Genomic DNA, 25,227 nt, shown 5'->3' on the forward strand with positions numbered 1-25,227 from the left:
TTAGTTTACCAGGAAGAGGGCCAAAGTACAACCCGAAATCGACACATTTTTCATGATTAAATTCATCAATAAAATTAAATCAATTTAGATCAATTAAATTTTAATTTTAATTTTGATACGTAAGTAGTTACCACAATAATACATATGTAATGCAGAATATTTTATATGTACAAATATTTGAATATTAAATATCCTATGGCACCGACCACAACTCACAAATACATATGTTACCTTATGGGAATGTGGCACTCGCTTAGCGTGGATTCACTTAGTGCTCTGTTTTTCCAGAACGAATTATCAGCGTTAAGCGGGGGGGGGGGGGTCACCTGTATTAGAAAAGGTGATAGCTTCCCAACAGGTTGTGTGGATAGTGAATGCATTATGAGAAATGTTGGCATATCTGTCACCATCAACCTTGCCAGCATTTGGTTGTGCCTCTGCCTTTTTTTGGGAGGAAGGGTGGCACATGCTTCCACTATTTTTGACACTTGTTTATTTTTGGAATCATAGTGATGGATCCATGTTTCATCCATGGTGACTAGCTGTCGAAAAAATACTCTTGCTTTTCCTGGCACATCCAACAACGTTTCGTGTGCACGCTGTGCCCTTTTCTTCTGGTAAGGAGTCATGTTCTCCACAGACCCTGCACTAATTTGGAGCTCTGCAGCCAGTTTTTTTTTATGCTAATACAGCAACCTACCAGGATTAATACCTCAATTTTTGAAACACTCTACTGTTACAGCAATTGCTGGGGATCCTGGGATTTCTTCATCATGCACTGTGGTTCTTCCACATTTAAATTGTTTATACCAATGTACAACAACACTGTAACCCGGGCAGTCTTCTCCATAAACAGTGATTATTTCTTCGTGGATTGTTTTGGGTCTTTTCCCTTGCAGAAAGTGGGCCTAAATCACTGATCTGTATTCCACTTTATCCATTGTGACACTTCACTTCATTCAGTGCTGCAAAGAAAAAAATAAAAAATTAAAAATTGCCAAATCGAAACAAATTTGTGTGGTTGCTATAGAGATTTCAAGGTATTAAACAAAAAAAAAAAAAAAAACATCTTTCTATCAACAACTACTCCTGAGTGAATACAAATTTTTTTTTGAACCTCCTTTGTATTAATTGCATTTTTGAACTTTCTCTACAAATATGGAATCTCCTGCAGGCTCAGTAGTGGTTATACTATTGGTGGACATCTCACAAGTTTAGTGAGCATTGTGTCGTGTTGAAGTACTTTTTCTGTCATCGCTTTGGGTACATTTTACACAAATGCACACACAAAAGGATAGAATGTGTGGACACTGTGCTACCAATGGACATGCATACAGCCAATGTGAGTTTAGAAACAATCCACCTAAATACTCTAACTGTAAATTGCCACATTTAAATCCAAATCATTCTATACAAGGCCCTAACTGTCCAGTTTATCAGCATGCTGTTAAACAGTACAAATTTAGGTTAAGTTATGGATAATCACCCATCTCACACATCACTGAAGTTCCTCCAATTGAATGTGCAAGGAGCACATGCCATACCAGAGCAGGTTAAACTTTAAAATGGACTCAAGAGAAGATGCTATGCAGCACCTGCTTAACAGAGCTAACATAGAGGAAAAATACATGCCAGTCATTTCTGTTAACTTGCCGGTGCCTTTGACACCTTGTGGTAGCCTGGCATTCTCAGAAGGCTATGCAAGGCCAATGTGCCAATGAACCTCTACAAAATCATCTGTTGCTACCTTGAAGATGACAAGCTACAGTAAGAACCAGATTCAAAGAAATGTTCATACCAGTTTTTAAAAGCTGCCCACAGGGTTCAATACTTGATTCATTCTTTTGGACCACAGTGTTGGATGAAGTTTTAAATATGAATCTAAATCCTTTGGATGCTTTTGCCTTTGCACATTATCTTGTTATCACTGTGATGGCAAACAAATGAGTAGAAATAGAAAATTAGGAAAATTTCACTTTGAAGAAACTACAGGAGTGGGTGCAAGTCAGAAAAAACAAACTATATTATTAAAGGGCTCACTCAGAAGGGCACCAGTTATTAAAATCTATGAGTCTCTATCAGGATGGTCAAAGAATTAAAGTATTAAAGTATCATTTCTGATAGTAAGTTATCCTTTGCACCCAATACACTTGCTATATATATTCCAAATCATTAATACCACTACTTATTACAATGGTACAATAATATCATGTGCTTTCGACATTAAGTGCATCAGTATGACATCCATTGTTGCCATGGCATAAGATAATTCTTCTCCATGTACGATGTGAAAACCAATACAATGTTTTGTGTGTTATCATTGAAAAGTGCATCCTGAATTCATTGTTTCAGTTCATCAACAGATGCTATGCAATATTCTGTAACCTTAGCTTTCATGTACCCCCCCCCCCACAGGGCATTATCACAAGTAATCAGGTTGGGACTGTGCACTGCCCACAGAAGTGTTGGCAAAAACCTGACAATCCAATGGAGGGAAAATTTGGTTGAGATGATTTCGAACTACACAAGTGTGACGTGCAAATGTCTCATCCTGCTGAAAATAAATTTTATGGGCTACATCTCTCAAGTTCTGGTAAGAAATAATTTTCCAGAATGATATGACTGCTAGTTGAAAGGACCTTCAAAAGTAAGCACCAATGAGATGGTGGACATAATGCTGCCAAAACCATAACATGTGGTGGATGGTCTTGCACTTCTTTCACATAATGTGGATTGGCATCACTCCAGTATACATTGCGTGGAGAGGAACTGAGGTAAACAGCACACTCATCACTAAATATGACCTTTGATCTTTTAGTAACAGTATCAAAATACTGCAGCAATCTGTCACAAGCCATCAGACTCTGTGATCAGCACCTAATAATTCACATATGACGGTTGGTTTATATGGTTTCATTTTATTATTTATTTTGCAATATAATGCTGTCATGTGAATTTTGCAATATAATGTCTTATTTTGCAATATAAAACATTATATTGCAAATCTTTTCTGTAATGATGTTTTTGGATATTTGAGAATGGATGCTTGAATATTTTGCAATTCCAGATGCCAAATTTTCAACCGTCTGCTACGTTTAGTATCCAGTACTCTTCTAGTATGGAAAGGCTTCTTTTCCCAATGATGAAGACTATTTGGATGGTGCAGGCCTTCCAAATCTCTCTTTGAAGTCTTCTTGCATTTGTTTTACTGCCTTGTTTATGTGTGTCCTCTCATGGTACCACACCATTGTGATAGTCTTTCTTCCACTGTAAATGGACAGAATCTGTCATATTACACGAAACAAGCAAACAAACAAGCAAGCAAGCAAAAAGAAACAATACATTATCATCAGATCTTGAATAAGCAGGAATATAGACAACACCCTGGGCCTTATGAAACACCCTGTAGATCACATAGCCAAGAAAATCAGAAACTATGCTGCCTTGATCACCAGGATCGGCTGTGCCGACTGGGGTCTAAACAAGAAAACAATCAGCCTAATCTATATATACAGCAGTATTTATCCCTGTTGTCTGCTATGGAACTGGCATCAGGTTCCATAGGACAGCAATTGTAAGAAATAAATGAAAATTAGAAAGCATTAGGGTTATCCTACTGGCTATCACCAGAGCTTGATGCATGGTGAGTGCCCCACTCAACAAGTTTTGGGCAGGTATTCTTCCACTGGATTTAGAGATAGTACACCAAGGTCTGTACTACAGACTTAGAAAGGTCATACCCACAGAATATCACGGTATAATGCTCGATTTAGTCAACCAAATTAAGAGAGAGTGAGAGGAAAAGAATTAGCATTAGTAGAGGCATATGATGCAAGAAAGCAGGCCTATATAGCATGAGGAAAAGAAAAAAAGTCACTGTCCTTACCTGCCATCATAAAACAGACTGGTAACAGTCGGCCAAAGGTGAGGTAACAAAGGGATTCTTCCCCAATGTGGCTCTGGTCCTCCCCCAAACTACCTCCCTGGTTTTCCCATTGTGACTGTTTATGACCTTTATCTCAACTGGACATGGGTCCTTCAAGGTTAAGCTGCATCAGCTTGGCCACACTGACAACAAAACTATGACAATCTCTGAATTCTACTTATTATGAGGATTAGCCCATTAACTATAAACTAAGAGAATTTGCTCATCACAGATAGAGTATACAAAGCTCTCACAAAGTTTGCCCAAACTGTCTTGAATGGGGAAGACAGGCATTAAGACGGAACACCTCACCTGTTCTCCACATATTATAAGTCCACCCCCTGCTTGGTTTCAACTTACTAATATATCATAACCTACCAGCTTATCCTTTCCAGCCTTGACTCCCTAGCTTTAACTTCCCCATCTGGCACTTAGGGCCCTGTCTGTGTGTGGATGTTGCAAAGGATCATACGCAAGAAGACTGCAGCACGTGGTGCAAGGAAGCCTGAGGCTATTGCCGCACCAGCAAAAAAAAAAAAAAATTCTGAGATATCCTATGGGGGGAGAGGGGGGGTCAGAAGTAGAAAGGAATCACAAAAAAAGAGAAGAATGATGATATCCAGCTTAGGACCCTGGGTGTGCCAAGCCCATATTCACTAGATATGAGCTCCTGGGGTAAATTTCAATCAATGTGCCTTTTTGTTTAAGAGCATGAAATTTCAATTTTTTTCACACGAGCATATATTTCTGATTATATATTACATATGGATGCAGCAACTTTTATTAATTCTGCTTAAAATTATTTAAAAATATTAGTAATAAAATATAAACACTAAAAGTTAGGCACTTCGATTTTAGAGATGATAAAATCACTCAGCATGCAGAAATTCAATTTTACACATGCTCACAATATGTCTGCCTTTTAATCAATCTTCCAAACAGAATAATTAGCATTCTGTTTGGAAGACTTATGGATAATATCCAGACTTCTACCTGTTACATTCTGATAGTTCTATTGCATCTTCTAGAGATAAAGTTGATTTGTTAGCATGTTACAAGGGTTATCCCAAAAATACTGTGCATGTGCTCCTCACTGCATATACCTGTGTGACTGACATTTATCAGGACAATAATCTGAAATTTAACCTCAATATTAAGTGTGTTTGAAACAGAGTTCTTGCATTGAATGTTTATGTAGAGGCTTTTAAAAATCAGTGGTGATACTGCTTCAGATCAGATTACAGTTTCAGATTAAAGATCTTTTATCAAAATTGAAATTTTATGTGGTCAAGCACCAACACAAATTTATGAATTGTTGTAGGAAGTGTGCAGGGAATCAACAGTAGAGCTTAATGATTTCACATTGGCTCAAAGGTTTCGTCAAGGTTAGGCTAGGCTAGTGTTCAAGACAAGCAATGCTCAGGTCATCATCATTCTAAGGACCAAGCCCTGTCGCCATAGAGATCATTTTTCTCCAACCCAAATTTGGGTTTTTTGTTTTGCTCCCCTGTAATTCACTCTTGAGAGTCAGAGCACATCATCAAGTGGTGTGATTTTTGGTTGTCCTCTGCTTCTTGTCCCTTCAAGCTGTCCTTCTAGTATGTTTACTATCCAATCACTGTGTCTATAGAGATTGTCCTAGGAATTGCATCTTCCTCTTTATTATGTTTTTTTTTTTTTTTTATTGTTCTTTGTTCCTCGGCTACTATGAGGACCTCTTCAATCGTCTTTTTGTCTCTCCATTGATTTTCATCAATGTTCTCCATCAAAACATCTCAAATGCTTCTATTCTCCTCGAGTCTGTTCCTGTTATTGACCATGTTTCAGATGCATACAGCAGTATACTCCATATATAGGTTTTCAAGAATCTCTTCCTCTTTTCTTTGTTTATCTTCTCGCAATAAATTAATTCTTTTTCCCAAGTGCTTCTTTTGTTATTGCAATTCTTCTTTTTATTTCTAAAGGGCTTTTGCCATCATCTTGTATGTTGCTTCCAAGAAAAACAAATGAACTTGTCCAATTTCCTTGTTTTTTTGTCTACCTTATTTATTTTTCTTTGACTTTTTCTGACAACCATTATTTTTGTATTTTTTGTGTTAATTTTGAACCTGTATTCTAAGAAAACTTTTAACATTACTTCTATTGTGTTTTTCAACTCTTCATTTTTTGCTAGTGCCACTGTATCATCTGCAAAACGTATGAATTGCACCTGTACTCCTATGTTTATAACTTTGGTTTTACACTTCACTTTCTCTAGAGCAGCTTCCATGTACAAGTTAAATAGTAATGGTGATAATGCACACCCCTAACTCCTTTTCTTATCTTGGTTATTACTCCATTATTTTGAAATTCAATTTTTGTCATTTGATTTTCATATAATTTTTTGATGGCTCTTCGATCTCTCCAATCAAACTGGGTCTTCTTTATGACTCTGAAAAGAATGTGTGTGGTTTATTATTAATCTTAGTGTGTGGTTTATTATTAATCTTCGATCTACAATTATGCATAGTTTAGGGTCTCAAGATGGCTTCTTGTGTTCCTCTTCTATTTTGAAAACCAAACTGAGCTTCACTTAAAAACTGTTCTGTTTTCAGCTTAATTCTGTATTTTATTATGCTCAAAAGTATTTTGGATGCGTGGCTAAGCAGACAAATGGTTTGGTAGTTTTTAGACTGTCGCATTTCCTCTTTTTGGCAATGTCACTGTCTGGCTTTAAAAGTCATCCACATCTTTCCCTTTTTCATAGACTACTTTTATGATACTGAACATTTCTTTCCTTGTTTTGTCTCCTGCTTTTTTTTTTAGCAATTCAGCTGGAATTTTATCTGTTCCTACTACTTTTCCATTGGGGATGTCATTTAGAGCTTTTTTTATATTCTACTAAGTCTGGCCCCAAACAACCCTCTTTTACTTCATCTTTGGCCTCCAAGGCTTCCTCACTTATTTGGTTCCCATCATAGAGTTCTTCCATGTACTCTTTCCATCTTAATCCCATGTCTCTATTTCTAATCAGTAGTTTTCCATCTTTATCTCTTATTGCTGTGCTTTTGGTTTTAGGGTCTCAAGTATATGTGGCAATCATCTTGTAAGCTATGTCAGTTTTTCCATTGTTTAAATTATTAGCATTAGCATTAGTAGAGGCATATGATGCAAGAAAGCAAGCTTATTCAGCATCAGCCAAAAAAAAAAAAAACACACACCACTCCCATTTCACCCCTCCGTTCGTTCGAAATACCTGTCCAGTTGAGCTTTAAATTTGTTTAGGCTATCAACTTCAACAACAAGTGATGGAAGTCAGTTCCACCAACCCACCACCCGCTGGCCAAAGGCAAATTTCCGCACGTCTATCCGACATCCGTCCTTCCTCAATTTGAATTTATGCCCTCTGAGATGATTATTCTGAGCAAGATGAAGATTCCCATTGGCATTGAGCATGCTCAAACCATTCAAAGCCTTATACACCTCTATCAGATCACCTCGCCTGTGCCTAGTCTCCAGACTGTGTAATTTGCAAAACTTAAGCCTTTCTTCGTAAGAGCAACCCTTTGTTCCATTCACTAATCTTGTTGCCCTTCTCTGTACCCGTTCCAGCAGCTCTACATCCTTCTTGAAATGAGGCCTCCAGACCTGTATGCAGTACTCAAGATGTGGCCTAACCATTGCCTTATACAAGGGAATAATCACCTCCTTATCCCTGCTAGAAAAATTCCTGTATATCATTGACAATACACCATGAGCTACTCTTGCAGCTCGTCTGCACTGCTCAGAGAACTTCATATCTGCCTGCACAATTACCCCCAGGTCCTTTTCATTCTCCACCACTGTCAGTGTAGTACCGCAGAGTTGATACGTTGCTCTGGGGTTACTGTTTCCCATATGTAGTACTTTACATTTGTCAATGTTAAACTTCATTTGCCACCTCTCAGCCCATCTGTTCAACCTTTCCAGATCCTGTTGCAGCAGCATAGCGTCAGTAGTGTCCTTAACAACCCTGCCAACTTTTGTATCATCTGCAAATTTGGACATTAAACTTGATATCCCATCATCAATATCATTCATAAACACCGAAAACAACAACGGACCCAACACTGAACCCTGAGGAACTCCACTAATAACATTAGTCCACGTTGAGCAGTGTCCATTGATTACCACTCTCTGTCTTCTGCCACTCAACCATCCCCTTATCCATAGCAGCAATTTGCCTCCAATGCCACACTGCTCCAATTTGTGCAGCAGTCTTCCATGTGCAACAGTATCAAAAGCCTTTCTAAGATCCAAATATATAATATCAAAGTTATTCCCTGCATCCAGTTCTTTTGTGACTACATCATAGTATCCAATCAAATTGGTCAGGCAAGACCTACCCTTAACAAAACCATGCTGCGTCTCAGCTATAACTGAATTCTTGTCTAGATGATCCTGCAGTGCTTCTTTAACCAGTGGCTCCATTAATTTACCCGGAACAGAAGTTAAACTAACAGGTCTATAATTACTTGTGTCAGCCTTTGATCCTCCTTTGTGAATTGGGGTTACATTTGCACATCTGCCAGGGGCAAAAGTTGATGACGTTGTAGAGCGGATATCATCTTTTAAGGGCACAAAAGGTGATATAGTGGTACAGGTTGGCACTAATGATATTAAGAGCAGGAGACCGGCGGAATTACTTGACAAGTACAGGTCACTGATGAAAAAAAGCAGTGAATTAGGGTTGAAATTGAAAGTGTCTGCAATTCTGCCCAGACACGATAGGAGGGAGTATATGATGAGAGCCCTGTCAATCAATTCGGCCCTGGAAAGATTGTGCAGGGCTCAAGGGGTAGAATTTTTTTCAGCCTGGTCTGTACTTGTTAACAGGAGAGACTGCTTCTACAGGGATGGGATACACTTAAATAGAAAGGGTGCAAGAATGTTTCCTGATGCTATCGAGGTAGTGTTAGGTGGGTCGGAAAACTGCTAGATTGGGGGGGATACAAGGACTAATAGATTAACAGTAGCCACTGGCAGAGGTGAAAGTGATTCTTGCACTGCTTCTATTGGAATGAGCCGCAGCCTGGAAAATAAGATGCAGGATATTTCAGAGACTGCTGGGAATCATTGGGGTACAAGTAAACACATGGGTTGTGTTAGGGTAGCTAAGAAAAAGAACAGGTGCATGTATACTTGTGTGTACACCAATGCTAGGAGTTTAGTAAATAAATTTGATGCATTTGAGGTATTGCTCAAAACATCAAAGGCAGATATTGTGGGGATTTCAGAGACGTGGTGTCACACAGATATAAGGAATGCAGAACTGGAATTTGGGGAGTACAATGTCTACAGAAAGGATAGACAGGATAGGAAGGGAGGAGGGGTTATGCTATTAGTTAAAAAACACATAAAATCCAAGGAAGTGAAGCCAGTCGACATCGCTGGACAGTGCAGTGTCGAGTCAGTTTGGTGTGACATAAGCATTGGGAGATCAAAATTTAGAGTAGGAGTGTGCTATAGGCCTAATGACTCTGATGAGTATAATAAGAAACTGTACACGGAAATAGAGTGGGCCAGTAAATCAGAGAGTCTTATAATGGGGGATTTTAATTTCCCAGATATTGACTGGAATTTGGGGGCTGGTCACTCACACAGTAGCAAGGCTTTTGTGGATTTATTGGATGATTGTTTTCTACATCAGCATGTTCGGGAGGCAACTAGAGGGAGTAATACTCTTGATTTAATTATCAGTAGTGATTCTTCATGCATTAAGAATCTGCAGATAAATGAACCACTAGGTGGCAGTGATCACAATGTGCTGAAGTGGGAGTTACTCAAAGAGGTAACTACCATTAGGGGTAAAGGGAAGGGGTATTGCTTTCGTAAAGGCGACTACAATGGACTGAGACAGTATTTAAATTCTATACAGTGGGATCAACTGATGATATTGCCAACAGCAAATTCAAAATGGGAAGCATTCAAAGAACTTATCTTGGAAGCTACTAGGCTTTACATACCAACTAAGAAATATTGTTCAAGGTTTAGGCCTAAATGGATGTCAGATGAACTAATGAGGCATATGGCAGAGAAGAAAAATGCATGGGATACATACAAATTAACACGTGACACAGAAGCCTATGATAGATACAAGTTGATCTGTAACCAAGTTACAAAGGAGGTTAGGCAGGCAAAGGCAGATTACGAGAGATCCTTGGCAAGGGATGCGAAGAAAAACAGCAAAGAGTTCTTTACTTATGTAAACTCTAGAAGGAAGGGGATGAATCAGATTGGTCCACTTGAGATCGATGGGTCAACTGTTGATGACCCTGCTCAGGTAGCTAACAAACTAAATGAATATTTTGCATCGACATTCACACATGAGGAGTTATTCAGCGAGGGGAATGCCAGAGGTGTATTCAACTCTAGCAGTAAGCTAGAGAATCTTGTAATAACTGAGAGCAAAGTGGAGGAGAAATTGTTGAAGATAAACACAAGAAAGGCACCTGGGGTGGATGGGATCTATCCAGTTATATTAAAGGAGGTAGCAAAGGAAGTAAGCAAACCCTTAGCCATAATTATGAGAGCTTCCTTGGACTCAGGGGAGGTACCCATGGACTGGAGATGTGCAAATGTGACCCCAATTCACAAAGGGGGATCAAAGGCTGAGACAAGTAATTATAGACCTGTGAGTTTAACTTCTGTTCCCGGAAAATTAATGGAGGCACTGGTTAAAGAAGCACTGCAGGATCATCTAGACAAGATTTCAGTTATAGCTAGGACACAGCATGGTTTTGTTAAGGGTAAGTCTTGCCTGACCAATTTGATTGGATACTATGATGCAGTCACAAAAGAACTGGATGCAGGGAATAACTTTGATATTATATACTTGGATCTTAGAAAGGCTTTTGATACTGTTGCACATGGAAGACTGCTGCACAAATTGGAGCAGTGTGGCATTGGAGGCAAATTACTGCTATGGATAAAGGGGTGGTTGAGGGGGAGAAGATAGAGAGTGGTAATCAATGGACACTTCTCATCGTGGACTAATGTTATTAGTGGAGTCCCTCAGGGTTCAGTATTGGGTCCTTTATTGTTCTCTGTATTTATAAATGATATTGATGATGGTATATCAAGCTTAATGTCCAAGTTTGCAGACGATACGAAGGTTGCCAGGGTTGTCAAGGACACTACTGACACTATGCTGCTGCAACAGGATCTGGAAAGGTTGAGCAGATGGGCTGAGAGGTGGCAAATGAAGTTTAACATTGACAAATGTAAAGTACTACATATGGGAAACAGCAACCCCAGAGCAACGTATCAACTCTGTGGTACTACACTGACAGTGGTAGAGAATGAAAGGAACCTGGGGGTGGTTGTGCAGGCAGATATGAAGTTCTCTGAGCAGTGCAGACTGCATGGTGTATTGTCGATGATATATATGAATTTTTCTAGCAGGGATAAGGAGGTGATTATTCCCTTGTATAAGGCAATGGTCAGGCCACACCTAGAGTACTGTATACAGGCCTGGAGGCCTCATTTCAAAAAGGATGTAGAGCTGCTGGAACGAGTACAGAGAAGGGCAACTAGATTGGTGAATGGGACAAAGGGGTGCTCTTACGAAGAAAGGCTTAAGTTTTGCGAATTACAGTGTCTAGAAACTAGGCACCAGCGAGGTGATCTGATAGAGGTGTACAAAGCCTTCAATGGTTTGAGCATGCTCAATGCTGATGGGATTCTTCCTCTTGCTCAGAATAATCACCTGAGAGGGCATAAATTCAAATTGAGGAAAGACAGATGTAGGATAGATGTGCGGAAATTTGCCTTTAGCCAGCGGGTGGTTGGTAGGTGGAACAGACTTCCATCCCTTGTCGTGGAAGTTGATAGCCTAAATAAGTTTAAGGCTCAGCTGGACAGGTATTTCGAACGAACAGAGGGGTGAAGTGGAAGTGGTTATTTTTATTTATTTATGTTACTTTTTTTTTTTTTTTTTTTTTTTTTTTTGGCTGATGTTGCACAAGCTTGCTTTCTTGCATCAAATGCCTCTGCTAATCTCCAGTCTATGGGTACCTCCCCTGAGTCCAAAGAAGCTCTCATAATTATGGCTAGGGGTTTCCTTACTTCCTTTGCTGCCTCCTTTAATATAACTGGATAGATCCCATCCACCCGGGTGCCTTTCTTGTGTTTATCTTCAACAGTTTCTCCTCCACTTTACTCCCAGTTATTTCAAGATTCTGTAGCTTACTACTAGAGTTGAATACACCTCTGGCATTCCCCTCGCTGAATAACTCCTCATGTGTGAATGTCGATGCAAAATATTCATTTAGTTTGTTAGCTACCTGAGCAGGATCATCAACAGTTGACCCATCAATATCAAGTGGACCAATCTGATTCATCCATTTCCTTCTTGAGTTTAAATACGTAAAGAACTCTTTTATGTTTATCTTTGCATCCTTTGCCAAGGATTTTTTGTAGTCTGCCTTTGCCTGCCTAATCTCCTTTGTGACTTGGTTACAGACCAACTTATATCTATCATAGGCTTCCATGTCACCCATTAATTTGTATGTATCCCATGCATTTTTCTTCTCTGCCACATGTCTCATTAGTTCATCTGACAACCATTTAGGCCTAAACTGTGAACAATATTTCTTAGTTGGTATGTAAAGCCTGGTAGCCTCCAAGATTAGTTCCTTGAATGCTTCCCATTTTGAGTTTGCTGTTGGTAACATCATCAGTTGGTCCCACTGTATAGAATTTAAATACTGTCTCAGACCATCATAGTCGCCTTTACGAAAACAAAAACCCTTCCCTTTACCTCTGATGGTAGTTACCTCCCTGAGTAAATCCCACTTCAACACACTGTGATCACTGCCACCTAGTGGTTCATTTATCTGCAGATTCTTAATGCATGAAGAATCACTACTGATAATCAGATCAAGAGTATTGCTCCCTCTTGTTGCCTCACGAACATGCTGATGTAGAAAACAATCATCCAATAAATCCACAAAAGCCTTGCTAGTGTGCGAGTGACCAATCCACAAATTCCAGTCAATATCTGGGAAATTAAAATCCCCCATTATAAGACTCTCTGATTTACTGGCCCACTCTATTTCCCTGTACAATATCTTATTATACTCATCAGAGTCATTAGGCCTATAGCACACTCCTACTCTAAATTTTGATCTCCCAATGCTTATGTCACACCAAACTGACTCGACACTGCACTGTCCAGCGATGTCGACTGGCTTCACTTCCTTGGATTTTATGTGTTTTTTAACTAATAGCATAACCCCTCCTCCCCTCCTGTCCTGTCTATCCGTTCTATACACATTGTATTCCCCAAATTCCAGTTCCGCATTACTTATATCTGTGTGACACTACGTCTCTGATATCCGAACAATATCTGCCTTTGATGTTTTGAGCAATACCTCAAATTCATCAAATTTATTTACCAAACTGCTAGCATTGGTGTACACGCAGGTATACATGCACCTGTTTCTATTCTTAGCTACCCTAACACAACCCATGTGTTTACTTGTACCGCAATGACTCCCAGCAGTCTCTGAAATATCCTGCATCTTGTTTTTCAGGCTTCTGCTCATTTCAATAGAAGCAGTGCAAGAATCACTTCCACCTCTGCCAGTGGCTACTGTTAATCTATTAGTCCTTGTATTCCCCCCCCCAACTAGCAGCTTTCCGACCCACCTAACACCGCCTCGACAGCATCAGAAAAAATTCTTGCTCCCTTTGTATTTAAGTGTATCCCATCCCTGTAGAAGCAATCTCTCCTGTTAACAAGTACAGTCCAGGCTGAAAAAAATTCTACCCCCTGAGCCTTGCACAATCCCTCCAGGGCCGAATTGATCGACAAGGCTCTCATCATATACTCCCTCCTATCGTGTCTGGGCAGAATTGCAGACACTTTCAAATTCAACCCTAATTCACGGCTTTTTTTCAACAGTGACCTGTACTTGCTAAGTAATTCCGCCGGTCTCCTACTCTTAATATCATTAGTGCCGACGTGTACAACTATATCACCTTTTGTGCCCTTAAAAGATGATATCCGCTCTACAACGTCATCAACCTTTGCCCCTGGCAGACATACCCTGGTCCTATTCCACCTATCCTTTTTACAAAGCATGTTCCCCGTTTCCCTGACAATAGAGTCACCAACAACTACTAGTTCCTGTGGGACCAGCGCATTCTGCCTAGGGGGCTGCCTCTGTGTTGCCTGATGACCAAGTGCAAGCTCTGGCGTTGATGTGGGCAGCTGAGAGCTTGATGGGCCCCTCAATTTATTTCCTTCGAGGGCATCCACCCTGTCCTTCAAGCTCTCATAAAGGCCCATAACAACGCTGAGTTGTCGTCTGATTTCCTTGCACTCCTTACATCGTGCACACACAAAGACATCCCCCTTGGCAGTATCATGTCCCGTACCCGATTGCTCCGCAAACATCAAGCAAACAGTGCATTTTAAAAGACTGTGATTCAGAGGGCAACTGACCCCCTCAGTTCTCCCCTGAACCACAGCACTCCCATTATCTTGAGCGTTTTGCTTTGCTGCTCTGGTCAGAGTCATGATTCCGATTTAATTCAATAAAATTTCAAAACAAAAATTAAATCCTTAAGTTATATCCCAAAACAGTTATAACGCTATATTTATTTTTTCGGTATCTAGTGTTTTCTACGAGTTCCCTTTATACAACTTCCTTTATCTTCAACTTCCTTGCATATGTCATCCACTCACTTTTACTTTGCCCTTCTGCATCTCTCAGTCACTTTATTTCTTAGACTTCTGCACTGTTTTTGTCCTTAGGCTGTACAGGTGATCCCCCCCTCCACTTAACGCTGATAATTCATTCCAGAAAAACAGAGTGCTAAACGAGCACCACATTCCCATAAGTCAACATGTGTATTTGCGAGTTGCGATTGGTGTCACAGGAAATAATCAATAATAAACGGTAGTGAAAAGACACACAAGTGTCGGTCAAAATATTTAATATTCAAATATTTGTACATATAAAATATACTGCATTACATACGTATGTAATTACGTGGTAACTACTTACGGATCAAAATTAAACTTAAAATTCCAATTAAAATTATGAATTTAATTTAATTGATGAATTTAATCAAGAAAAACGTGTCGATTTTGGGTTGTACTTTGGCCCTCTCCCTGGTAAACTAAAAGAGGTTTTAATTTTAAATCCCCTGCAGCGTTACCACCCAACAAATAAAGTTTTGAAACCTGGCATGTTTTTTTCTTCTTACAATATAAAACTTTTTTTAGGCATTCGTTTCCAAAAAAGTCCTGCTTCATCTATGTTAAAAACTTGTTGAGAAGAATAACACATAAGAGCCGTCTTCAATAATTTTAACAAGTTCTTTTTTGAAAGTTTCGGCTCCTTGATCTGCACTTGCAGCATTTCCCTGGATTTTAAATCTATTCAACCAACCCTTACTAGTTTTTAAATGGTTCCACATTTTTTTTTTTAGGTGAGTTTTCTTCAGATCATCATATAGGCTAATCTCTCTCTCTCTCTCTTTTTTATTTTATAATATTTAACTTAGCCGAATTCTGCATTGGATATTATCTTCAATAAAATTAGTTAAAGTCTCTCCATTTCAATCCTAACAGCTGGCCTAGCCCTAGTTGGCATTAGCATTAGTAGAGGCATCTGATGCCTCTACTAATGCTAATGCATCAGCCAAAAAAAAAAAAAAAAAAAAAACGCACTCCCATTTCACCCCTCTGTTCGTTCCAAGTACCTGTCCAGCTCAGTCTTAAATTTATTTAGGCTATCAACTTTCCACAACAAAGGATGGAAGTCTGTTCCACCAACCAACCATCCTCTGGCTAAAGGCAAACTTCCTCACATCTATCCAACGTCTGTCTTTCCTCAATTTGAATTTATGCCCCCTCAAATGGTTATTCTGAGCAAGAGGAAGAATTTCACCAGCATTGAACATGCTCAAATTATTGAAGGCTTTACACACCTCAATCAGATCACCTCTCAGGTGCCTAGTCTCCAGACACTGTAATTTGCAAAATTTAAGCCTTTCTTCATAAGAGCAACCCTTTGTTCCATTCACTAATCTTGTTGCCCTTCTCTCTTCTCATTCCAACAGCTCTACATCCTTCTTAAAATGAGGCCTCCAGACCTGTAGACAAGGCGTGGCCTGACCATTGCCTTATATAAGGGGATAATCACCTCCTTATCCCTGCTAGAAAAATTCCTGTATATCATTGACAAGACACTATGAGCTACTCTTGCAGACCATCTGCACTGCTCAGAAAACTTCACATCTTCCTGCACAATTACCCCAGGTCCTTTTCGTTCTCTACCACTGTTAATGTAGTACCACAGAGTTGATACATCACTCCGGGGTTGCTGCTTCCCATATGTAGTACTTTACATTTGTCAATGTTAAACTTCATTTTCCACCTCTCAGCCCATCTGCTCAACTTTTCTAGATCCTGTTGCAACAGCGTACTGTCATTAGTGTCCTTAATAATCCTGCCAACCTTTGTATCGTCTGCAAACTTAGACATTAAGCTTGATATACCATCATCAATATCATTTATAAATACAGAAAACAACAATGGACCCAATACTGAACCCTGAGGGACTCCACTAATAACATTAGTCCATGATGAGCAGTGTCCATTGATTACCACTCTCTGTCTTCTCCCCCTCAACCACCCCTTTATCCATAGCAGCAATTTGCCTCCAATGCCACACTGCTCCAATTTGTGCAGCAGTCTTCCATGTGCAACAGTATCAAAAGTGTCCTTTCTAAGATCCAAATATATGATATCAAAGTTATTCCCTAGATCCAGTTCCTTTGTGACCACATCATAGTATCCAATCAAATTGGTCAGGCAAGACTTTCCCTTAATAAAACTATGCTGCGTCAGAGCTATAACTGAAGTCTTGTCTAGATGATCCTGCAGTGCTTCTTTAACCAGTGCCTCCATTAATTTTCCTGGAACAGAAGTTAAACTAACAAGTCTATAATTGCTTGTGTTGCCCTTGATCCTCCTTGGTGACTTGGGGTCACATTTTCACATCTCTATTCCATGGGTACCTCCCCTGAGTCCAAAGAAACTCTCATAATTATGGCTAAGGGTTTGCTTACTTCCTTTGCTGCTTCCTTTAATATAACTGGATAGATACCGTCCACCCTGGGTGCCTTTTTTATGTTCATCTTCAACAATTTCTCCTCCACTTTCCTCTCAGTTATTACAAAATCATCCAGCTTACTGCCAGAGTTTAACTCACCTTTGGCATTACACTCCCCGAATAACTCCTCATGGGTCAATGTAGATGCAAAATATTCATTTAGTTTGTTAGCCACCTGAGCAGGATCATCAACAGTTGAACCATCAATATCCAGTGGACCAATCTGTTGCTTGCAGTGGAACAGCTGTTTTTCTCGCTGCTAAAATTAATTCTTTATTTTTTATGATTGTTCTTACAGTTAAACTTGCCAGTCCTAAATTATGGCACACATCTGACATAAACCTGTCATTGACCGGAATTGATTCGCTTCGAAACATCTACTTTAATTTTCAAATTCAGTCTTTTTCTTACATTTATAGTCTTTGTACTGCATCCAGACGTCGTTGTTTTTTCAATCTTATCTGCCATTATTAACTCTTCAAAAATGTAACTGTGTTGGTTGCATTAATTATGATACAACGTTCGAATAAACTGTCTATTACGCACAATGTCTAATACTGTACTGAGTGATGATTAGACTTCGGACAAATGCATATAACGCAAATATTACAAGCAATATACTTGATCATTTTTTAAAATGTTGATCTTGGAACTATGTAACAAGTCACTGTACTGCAATTAAATTAGTGCAAGAGAAAATTTCACTGAGTATGGGAAACATTTTAATGTTGTTTTGCTATTCATTTTCAAGCTGTTGACTCCATCAAATGAAACGATTTTGTTAAATATGCCAAAAATGAAATCTGTAAAAGAGCATTATAGTGATTTGTGACAGCATTATAGTCAGGTACAGGTTATAATATAAGAACAGCGTTATAGCAAATCAGCGTAAAGCAAACTGCATTATAACAAGGGCCTGCTGTATTCTTCTTTTTGGCTTTGTTTCTTTCTAAAATCAAGTCGAGAATTTTACTTGTTATCCACGGCTTTCTTAGTCGTAGTCTCATGGGTTCAATACTTTGTTTGCTGTATCTTCCAGAGTCTCTTATACTATATTCTATTTGATTTGGTCTTTTTGTTTCAAGTATTGCATCTGTTTGTTTCTTTCTTAAACTCTTCTTCCACTTTGTATTCCTGTAATATTCTTACATTCCACCTTTAATTCTTTGTATTTTCTTATGCCTTAACTTGCATTTTGCTCAGGTGACAGAGAAAATAATCTACAGACAACACATTGCCAGTCATTATTACAACCATTCTGATGAAAGCCAGATGTATGACTTATGAAGAAATAGCCAATGAATCTGGAATACCAAAATCATCTCTTCAACGAAGTTTAAATGAGGTGTTACAAAAATGAAAGGTCACCATCTAATGGGTTCTACATCTGCTGTCAGATGAACAATGAAGAAAGCTTAAAGAAATTGCAGAGCAGTTTTATGTTACTGACAAGATGAAAAGTTTTTAAAATACACTGTTGCCATTGTTGTGACTGTGAACTGAAGTCACAATCAGTTCAGTGAAAGCATCCATGTCTGTCATGCCTCTCTAAATGTTACCAGCAACAATCAAAGGGTGAAACAAATGCTCATCATGGCTTAAGATGAGACATTCTTGCTGCTGATCATGTCCCACTTGGAGGATAACCAGAGACGACTACTATGTAACTTTGTCAGAAATTACACCCAAAAATTCATCAGAAAGGACTACAGATGTTGGAAGCAGGTGTGTTCATACTCCATGTATGTGTATTGTTATTCTGCATTATTATTAGTAATTCCACTTCTTTCTTCCAAATTAAGCTGAATGTGCATCAGCTAGTCAGCATCCATTCACAGTTCATCTCCAAAACCTACCAAAAAACTTTTCTTCTTCACTTGTACGAAGAAGAAAAGTTTTTTTGGATTAAGTCTTTCGACTTGGTCCTTAAGGTTGTCACAGACATCCTCTGAGATGTGCTAGACAAGCTATAATGGCTATGTGGAAGTCTAAAATGCTGATGGAACTGATATTTGGGTGACATTCAAGTCAAGTGGACCCAATTTCGGCGAAGTCCAGACGGTCCGTGACAGCCAAATCCTCTGCTTGGACCTTCACAATGGTGGGACTGTTAGTAATTCTGGGTATAACTTCCATGCACAAGCACACTGTGGGTGACCACCCAGGTGTGAACCAACATAAGCAGGAGTCGAGGTTTGGCTGCCACACCACATGGAGGAATGCCGTACCTCTGTGTTACCAGGCAATACCACCACTTTGCTTATTGGAGGATTGAAGTGGTGGAACCAATGTTTAGTCTCCAGAGCTAAGTTCGGGTCAACTCTTCCCCATCTCTTCAATCATGCAGTGTGACTGATGACTTCTGAGGTTATGATGAACATCATGGCAAGATCCAAACTTCCTTACATTTCAAGGGTACAGCTCTAAAACAGTGTTCACAGGCTGGCCACTAGTTAGTACACCGGACCGAACCTATTGGTAACTCTTCAAGAGGCTTCCAGATCAGCTAATGTATAATCTTGCTATCTCAACCCTGCCAGATAATGACTGGAGAGAGTCCAACTAGTGTGTACGTGGGGGCATTGTCGAGGCCACATTATGTCAAGGATCTGGGTATATTCTTACGATGTGTATGCCATATCGAAAAATTTCATTACTTCACACAGCATGTCCCCCCCCCCCACTTTCTCTTACAATTGAATACACCATGAATTGTCAAACTCAGAGTAAGTTTATCTGCGAAAAGATCTAAACCTCCCAAACACTTCCTAGTCCATTTCACAAATATACGTGGTCTCAATTCTAATCTCAATGATGTCGATCGTGCTTTCGATCGTGTTTGATATTCTAAAGGTCTTCTAAACAAGCTTCCATATTATGGTTTGCCAACTGTTTTTTGTAATTGGTTATCCAGCTTTCTCTCTGATCACTGAGGGTGATGATAGATGGCTCTGTCTTCTAACTTCTCCATTAATGCTGGTGTCCCCCAAGGTTCAGTTCTTTCCCCTCACTCTTCTCCTCTTGTATAATAATGATTTTCTTCCATGGACTGGAAATCCTATCCATAGTTTTGCCGATGATAGCACACTGCATTCCACTTTCCATTTTGAGAAGCCTTGCCCTGCTCAATCAGCTTCAACTTCTCAAATATCCGCTACCAATTCCTTAAATGCCAATCTCCAGTGGGGCAAAGACAACTTAGTTGATTTCAATCCTTCTAAAACTCGGTCTTGTCTTATATCTCGCAAAAAGGATTCTTCTGCTCCTATGCTTATCTTTAGTGACACTTCGATTTCTAGGCAAAATGATATATCTCTTTTGGGGATTACCCTGACTTCTAATCTCTCTTGGCACAAGCACATTACAAATATTGCTTCCTCTGCATCTAAAAACTTGGTTTTCTCTTTTTACTCTCAGTGTTACTTTTCTTTCAAACAGCTGTTCACTCTGTACAAATCGCAAATCCACCCTACCATGGAATATTGTTCCCACATCTGGGGCAATACCCCCAGTACCTTCAGGCTTCTAGATTCCATTCAGAAGAGGGCAGTTAGGTTAATTAATGACTCATCTCTAACAGTCTCTCTCCACTCACTGTCTCACAGACATTGTTTCTGCTGCATGCCTCTTCTACAGTTACTTCCATGGGCACTGTTCTTCTGAATTGGCTTCTATAATTCCTGCTCTCTCTTTCAAAACAGTTCGAACACGTGCTGCCACCAGCCAATATCCATTTACTGTCCAACTTCAAACTCACAGAACCAACTTTTTATCTTCCTGGTTTATTCATTCAACTGCTGTTTCCTGGAACAACCTTCCTTCATACATATTTCTTGAAAATTACAGTCTACAGAAGTTCAAGTCTAACGCCAACAAATATCTCCTTTCATCTTCTCAACCTCCAATCGAAGCACAGTACTAAGTACTGTAGGTTCTAATACCTCTCGTGTTTGGGGTTTCCATAAAAAAATTAAAAAAAAAACAAACAAACTCAAAACCCATGTACGTTATGAGAATACTATAAGTTCAAATAACTTTTCATGTTTGCGGTTGACACTTATAGAAAAAAACTATTTTCAAAATTTTATGTTTATCAGATTATACAGGTGGATCATCATAAGGAATTAACTGTGTTCTTTTAATTTGAAGGGCGTGTTCTTTTAATTTGAAGGGCATTTCCTTGAATGTATAAGTATATAACTCCTGTATAAAGTAGATTTTTGGAGATAGAGAGAATTATTAAATATAAATTCAATACTTAGCAACCCAGGAAACTTTTAAATCTCGCAGAGCTTCCATGAATTCTTCTTCCAGATTTCTTTCCTTGTCTTGTGAATTTTTGGAGGTAGATACTTTCTTTGGCAATTCTGGAATAATATATTTGAACTGGTAGGAATCCTATGAAATAAATTGAAACGAATTAAAAGAAACCCTATTGAAATATATAGGGGGTAATTCAAAAATGACATTTTAATTTCAAAAATTTATTAACAAAAACAATGACATTAAAAAGAATAAATTAAATTTAGATAGACCAGCTTGAATTTTCTTTCAAACCAATAAAGTTTAACTCTCCACAAACTCAGCATTCATGGATCACATCTTTGTACAGTATACCAATTTAAAATTTTCAGTTTTGATTATTCATAAGTATTTCTTCTGCAAGCCCATGTTACATTTGTAGCATTTATATAGCTACAAATGTAACAACAAAATCATAACTTATGTTGCAGAGGCATAGATGAGACCCTAAAAAAACCAATGGATAAGTGCTCATCAGAACATTTGAGTTGTATTACATTTGCAAGAATTCTTGAACAGATAGAGAGTAACTGCTGGAAAAGTACTTCACTGACTGTAACTTGGAGGACTCTCTAGATGGAATCAAACTAGCATCTTGGAATGTGTGCTGGAGGAAGCTGTTACCTGATGCAGTGAAAGACCAGAAAGGCATTTCATTCATAGAATGAAAAGGGGCTGTGGAGGACTAAGTCTGGCGCATGACGTGAAAGAAGAGTTTTGATGATGTCAAAGAAAAGAAGATGAAAGCAGTGAGGAAGAAGAGTGATGTGATTTGAAAGCCCCAGCTGGTGCTTAAATCACTGGTAGAGACTTTGGACATGTCCCAAGCCCTAAATGAGGAAGTGTTTGAAAGGGAGCTGAAATTTAAAAAAAGTGGAAGAGAAATTGCTGAAGTTAAATGTAAGAAAGGTACCTGGGATGGATGGGATCTATCTAATTATATTAAGGGAGGTAGCTAAGGAAATAAGCAGACCCTTAGACATAATTATGAGAGCATACTTGGATCCAGGAGAAACCCCATGAACTGGAGGTGTACAAATGTATCCCCAATTCACAAAGGGGAATCAAAGAGTGACATGAACAATTACAGATCTGTTAACTTAATGTCTGTTTCAGGAAAAATAATGGGGTCACTGGTTAAAGAACTAATGCACAGCCATCTAGACAGGGGCATAGCTTCAGTCACAGCATGGATCTGTCAAGGGGCAATCTTGTCTGATCAATTTGATTGGATACTTATATAGTAACAAAGGAACTGGATGCAAAAAATAACTTTGATATCATATACTTAGATTTCAGGAAAGCTTTTGCTGTTGCACATAACAGACTGCTATACAAACTGGAGCAGTAAGGCATTAAGGGCAAGTTACTGTTATGGATGAAGGGATGGTTGAGTAGAAAACAAAGCTGTTATTAACAGGCACTGCTCTCTTTGTGGACTAATGTTATTAGTTTAGTTCCCCAGGGTTCGGTGTTGGGCCCATTACTGTTTTCTATATTTATTAACGATACTGATGAAGGCATCAGGTTTAATGTCCAAGTTTGCAGATGATACAAAGATCAAAGGTTGGCAGGATGGTTAATGATAGTAATGATGGTATGTTACTACAACAAGATCTATAAAAATTAGGCAGGTGGGCTGAGAAATGGCAATTGAGGTTTAAAGTACTGCATATGGGTGGTGGTAATCCCACAGTATATCATAGACAAAAACCCCATGTACTGTCCTTGTAGACAGCTGCCAGAACAGCACATGGGGTTTTGTCTATGATATATAGAAATTTTGCTATAAGCGATGGGGAGGTGACTATTCTATTGTATATGGCAATGGTGAGTCCAAATCCTTAGTACTGTATACAGGTCGGTCTGGAAGCCTCATTTTAGGAAGGGTGTAGAGTTGTTGGAGCAAGTACAAAGGGCAATGAGATTGGAATGGCTAATGATGAAGTATAAAAAAAAAAAACATTCCCGCAGACGGTAATGTTTTAAACGCTACAGCTGAATCATTTGCACATTGAATGGATATTGAAGAATTTAAAAGTTCAGATGGATGGTTATAGAAATTTAAGACTTGTCGTGGCCTGTCTTTCAAAAAAACGTGTGTGGCAAAAGTGTAGCCATGGACATTGACGCTACAAAGGAATGCAAAGAAAAATGTTTAAAAAAATATTTTGCTGAAATATGTCTGCAATGCTATCTTCAATGCTGATGAAACTGGACAATTTTTTAAAAAGGCATTGTTGACATCACAAATCTAAGAAGAATGGATCAGAGATTTAGATCGCAGGATGAACAAGAAAAATGGAAAAATTTAATCCACTTAATCCAATTTTAAGAGCAACTACTGAAGAATGCTATTAAACAAAATTGTGCTATGTCTTGAAAGTAAAATTCAATGCGAAGTTGACAACTGCAGGCAACGTATTTGTGTTTCAACATGGGATAAAGTTGATGAAAAAGTGATCGCCAACTGCTTTAAACATGCTGGATTTATCGCCTTGAAGGATGCAATGTGTGAAGCTTTGCATGCTTCTTCCTCTATTAATTGCGAAGAACAGTCCAATAATAGGGAAGAAATATTTGAGCAGCTGCATCATCACCTAAACTTACAGAAAAACTTAAGCTTCCAAGATTATGCAGAAGTGGATGTGGACAACAAATATTTCAAGATGAATGAAGGATGCAATGTGTGAAGCTTTGATTGCTTCTTCCTCTATTAATTGCAAAGAATAGTCCAAGAATAGCGAAGAAATATTTGAGCAGGTGCATCATCACCTAAACTTACAGAAAAACTTAAGCTTCCAAGATTATGCAGAAGTGGATGTGGACAATGAATGTTTCAGGATGTGCATGACACAAATGAAGAGGAACCATTTCAGATGTAATGGAATCTTCTGAAATTTATAGTGGTGAATATTACTGTGGTTGAACAAGAAGTTTCAGTGAAAGATGCTCATCAAGGATTAGAACTTGTATATTGAATTTTTTCAAGTGTAGCCTAACAGCAAAAGTGAAATAACTGTTATTACGCACCTTTATAATTTTCTTTTGAAACATGCTCTGCCATTGAAACAATCATGTTTTGACATATTTTAAAATATGAAAAAATTTCTTGTTAGGTCTCGATAGGTATGTAGCACATGTAGTGAAATTTAAAATTTATTGTACACTTATTGCACTCTACATTCAATGCAAAATTGGCAATCATAATTTTCTTGTTTAATACTGTAGTACATATTATAAATAAGATTATATATATTGTATCAGTAATTAAAATTACATTAAATGTTCAAGCTTTTACTTGTTTTGTTGCTGATATTATGAGCAACTGATATAATGTCCTTCCAACATAATGCCAGTTTTTCCTTATTCCCGTAGGAGGTAATTATACAGAAATTCATTGTATATCACTCCGCTAAGAACTGGTTTTCCCTAAAAATAAACAGAAAAGACAACAGCAGATACCACACTTGATTCCAACATAAAGCTATCTGTGTACACTGGCAAAAAGTCAGAATGTTCAGCTTAGTGTACTGAACAATGGCTAAAGTAGATGGAAGACAGATTTCATCCAGTGCTTAATGGAGAGGTGTCACATGCTGGTACACGAGCATGCCAAGGTTGCCCAAGTTGTGGATGTCCATGTCTGGAGGGGATTTCAGCTTAAAAACATGCTGTAGAGATAACTGTTTTCAATTAAGCAACACGGTGGTTTACACAACAAGTCAAGAAGTCACCTAGGTCACAAGTTCTTGTGACCTAGAACCTAGCTGACCTTTTGTGATGGTGATATTGCAAAGACAGCTGAAGAAGTGGTAAGAAACTACTACAAAACATTTGAGTGCAGTATGT

General features: G+C 38.7%; 1 protein-coding gene across 1 annotated transcript in view; it reads right to left on the reverse strand.

Moving 5' to 3' along the window:
* The window catches only part of TppII (Tripeptidyl-peptidase II), a 647,643-nt gene that overhangs the window by 85,199 nt on the left and 537,217 nt on the right, over window positions 1-25,227 (reverse strand). Inside the window, exon 25 of the mRNA XM_090387764.1 lies at window positions 21,332-21,471. Within this exon, the coding sequence (XP_090243890.1) occupies window positions 21,332-21,471 (140 nt within the window). The remainder of the gene's footprint in view (window positions 1-21,331; window positions 21,472-25,227) is intronic.

This window comes from Mastigoproctus giganteus, chromosome 13 (genome assembly GCF_048544385.1).
Source record: "Mastigoproctus giganteus isolate SK-2022 chromosome 13, ASM4854438v1, whole genome shotgun sequence".
NCBI classification, from domain to species: domain Eukaryota; kingdom Metazoa; phylum Arthropoda; class Arachnida; order Uropygi; family Thelyphonidae; genus Mastigoproctus; species Mastigoproctus giganteus.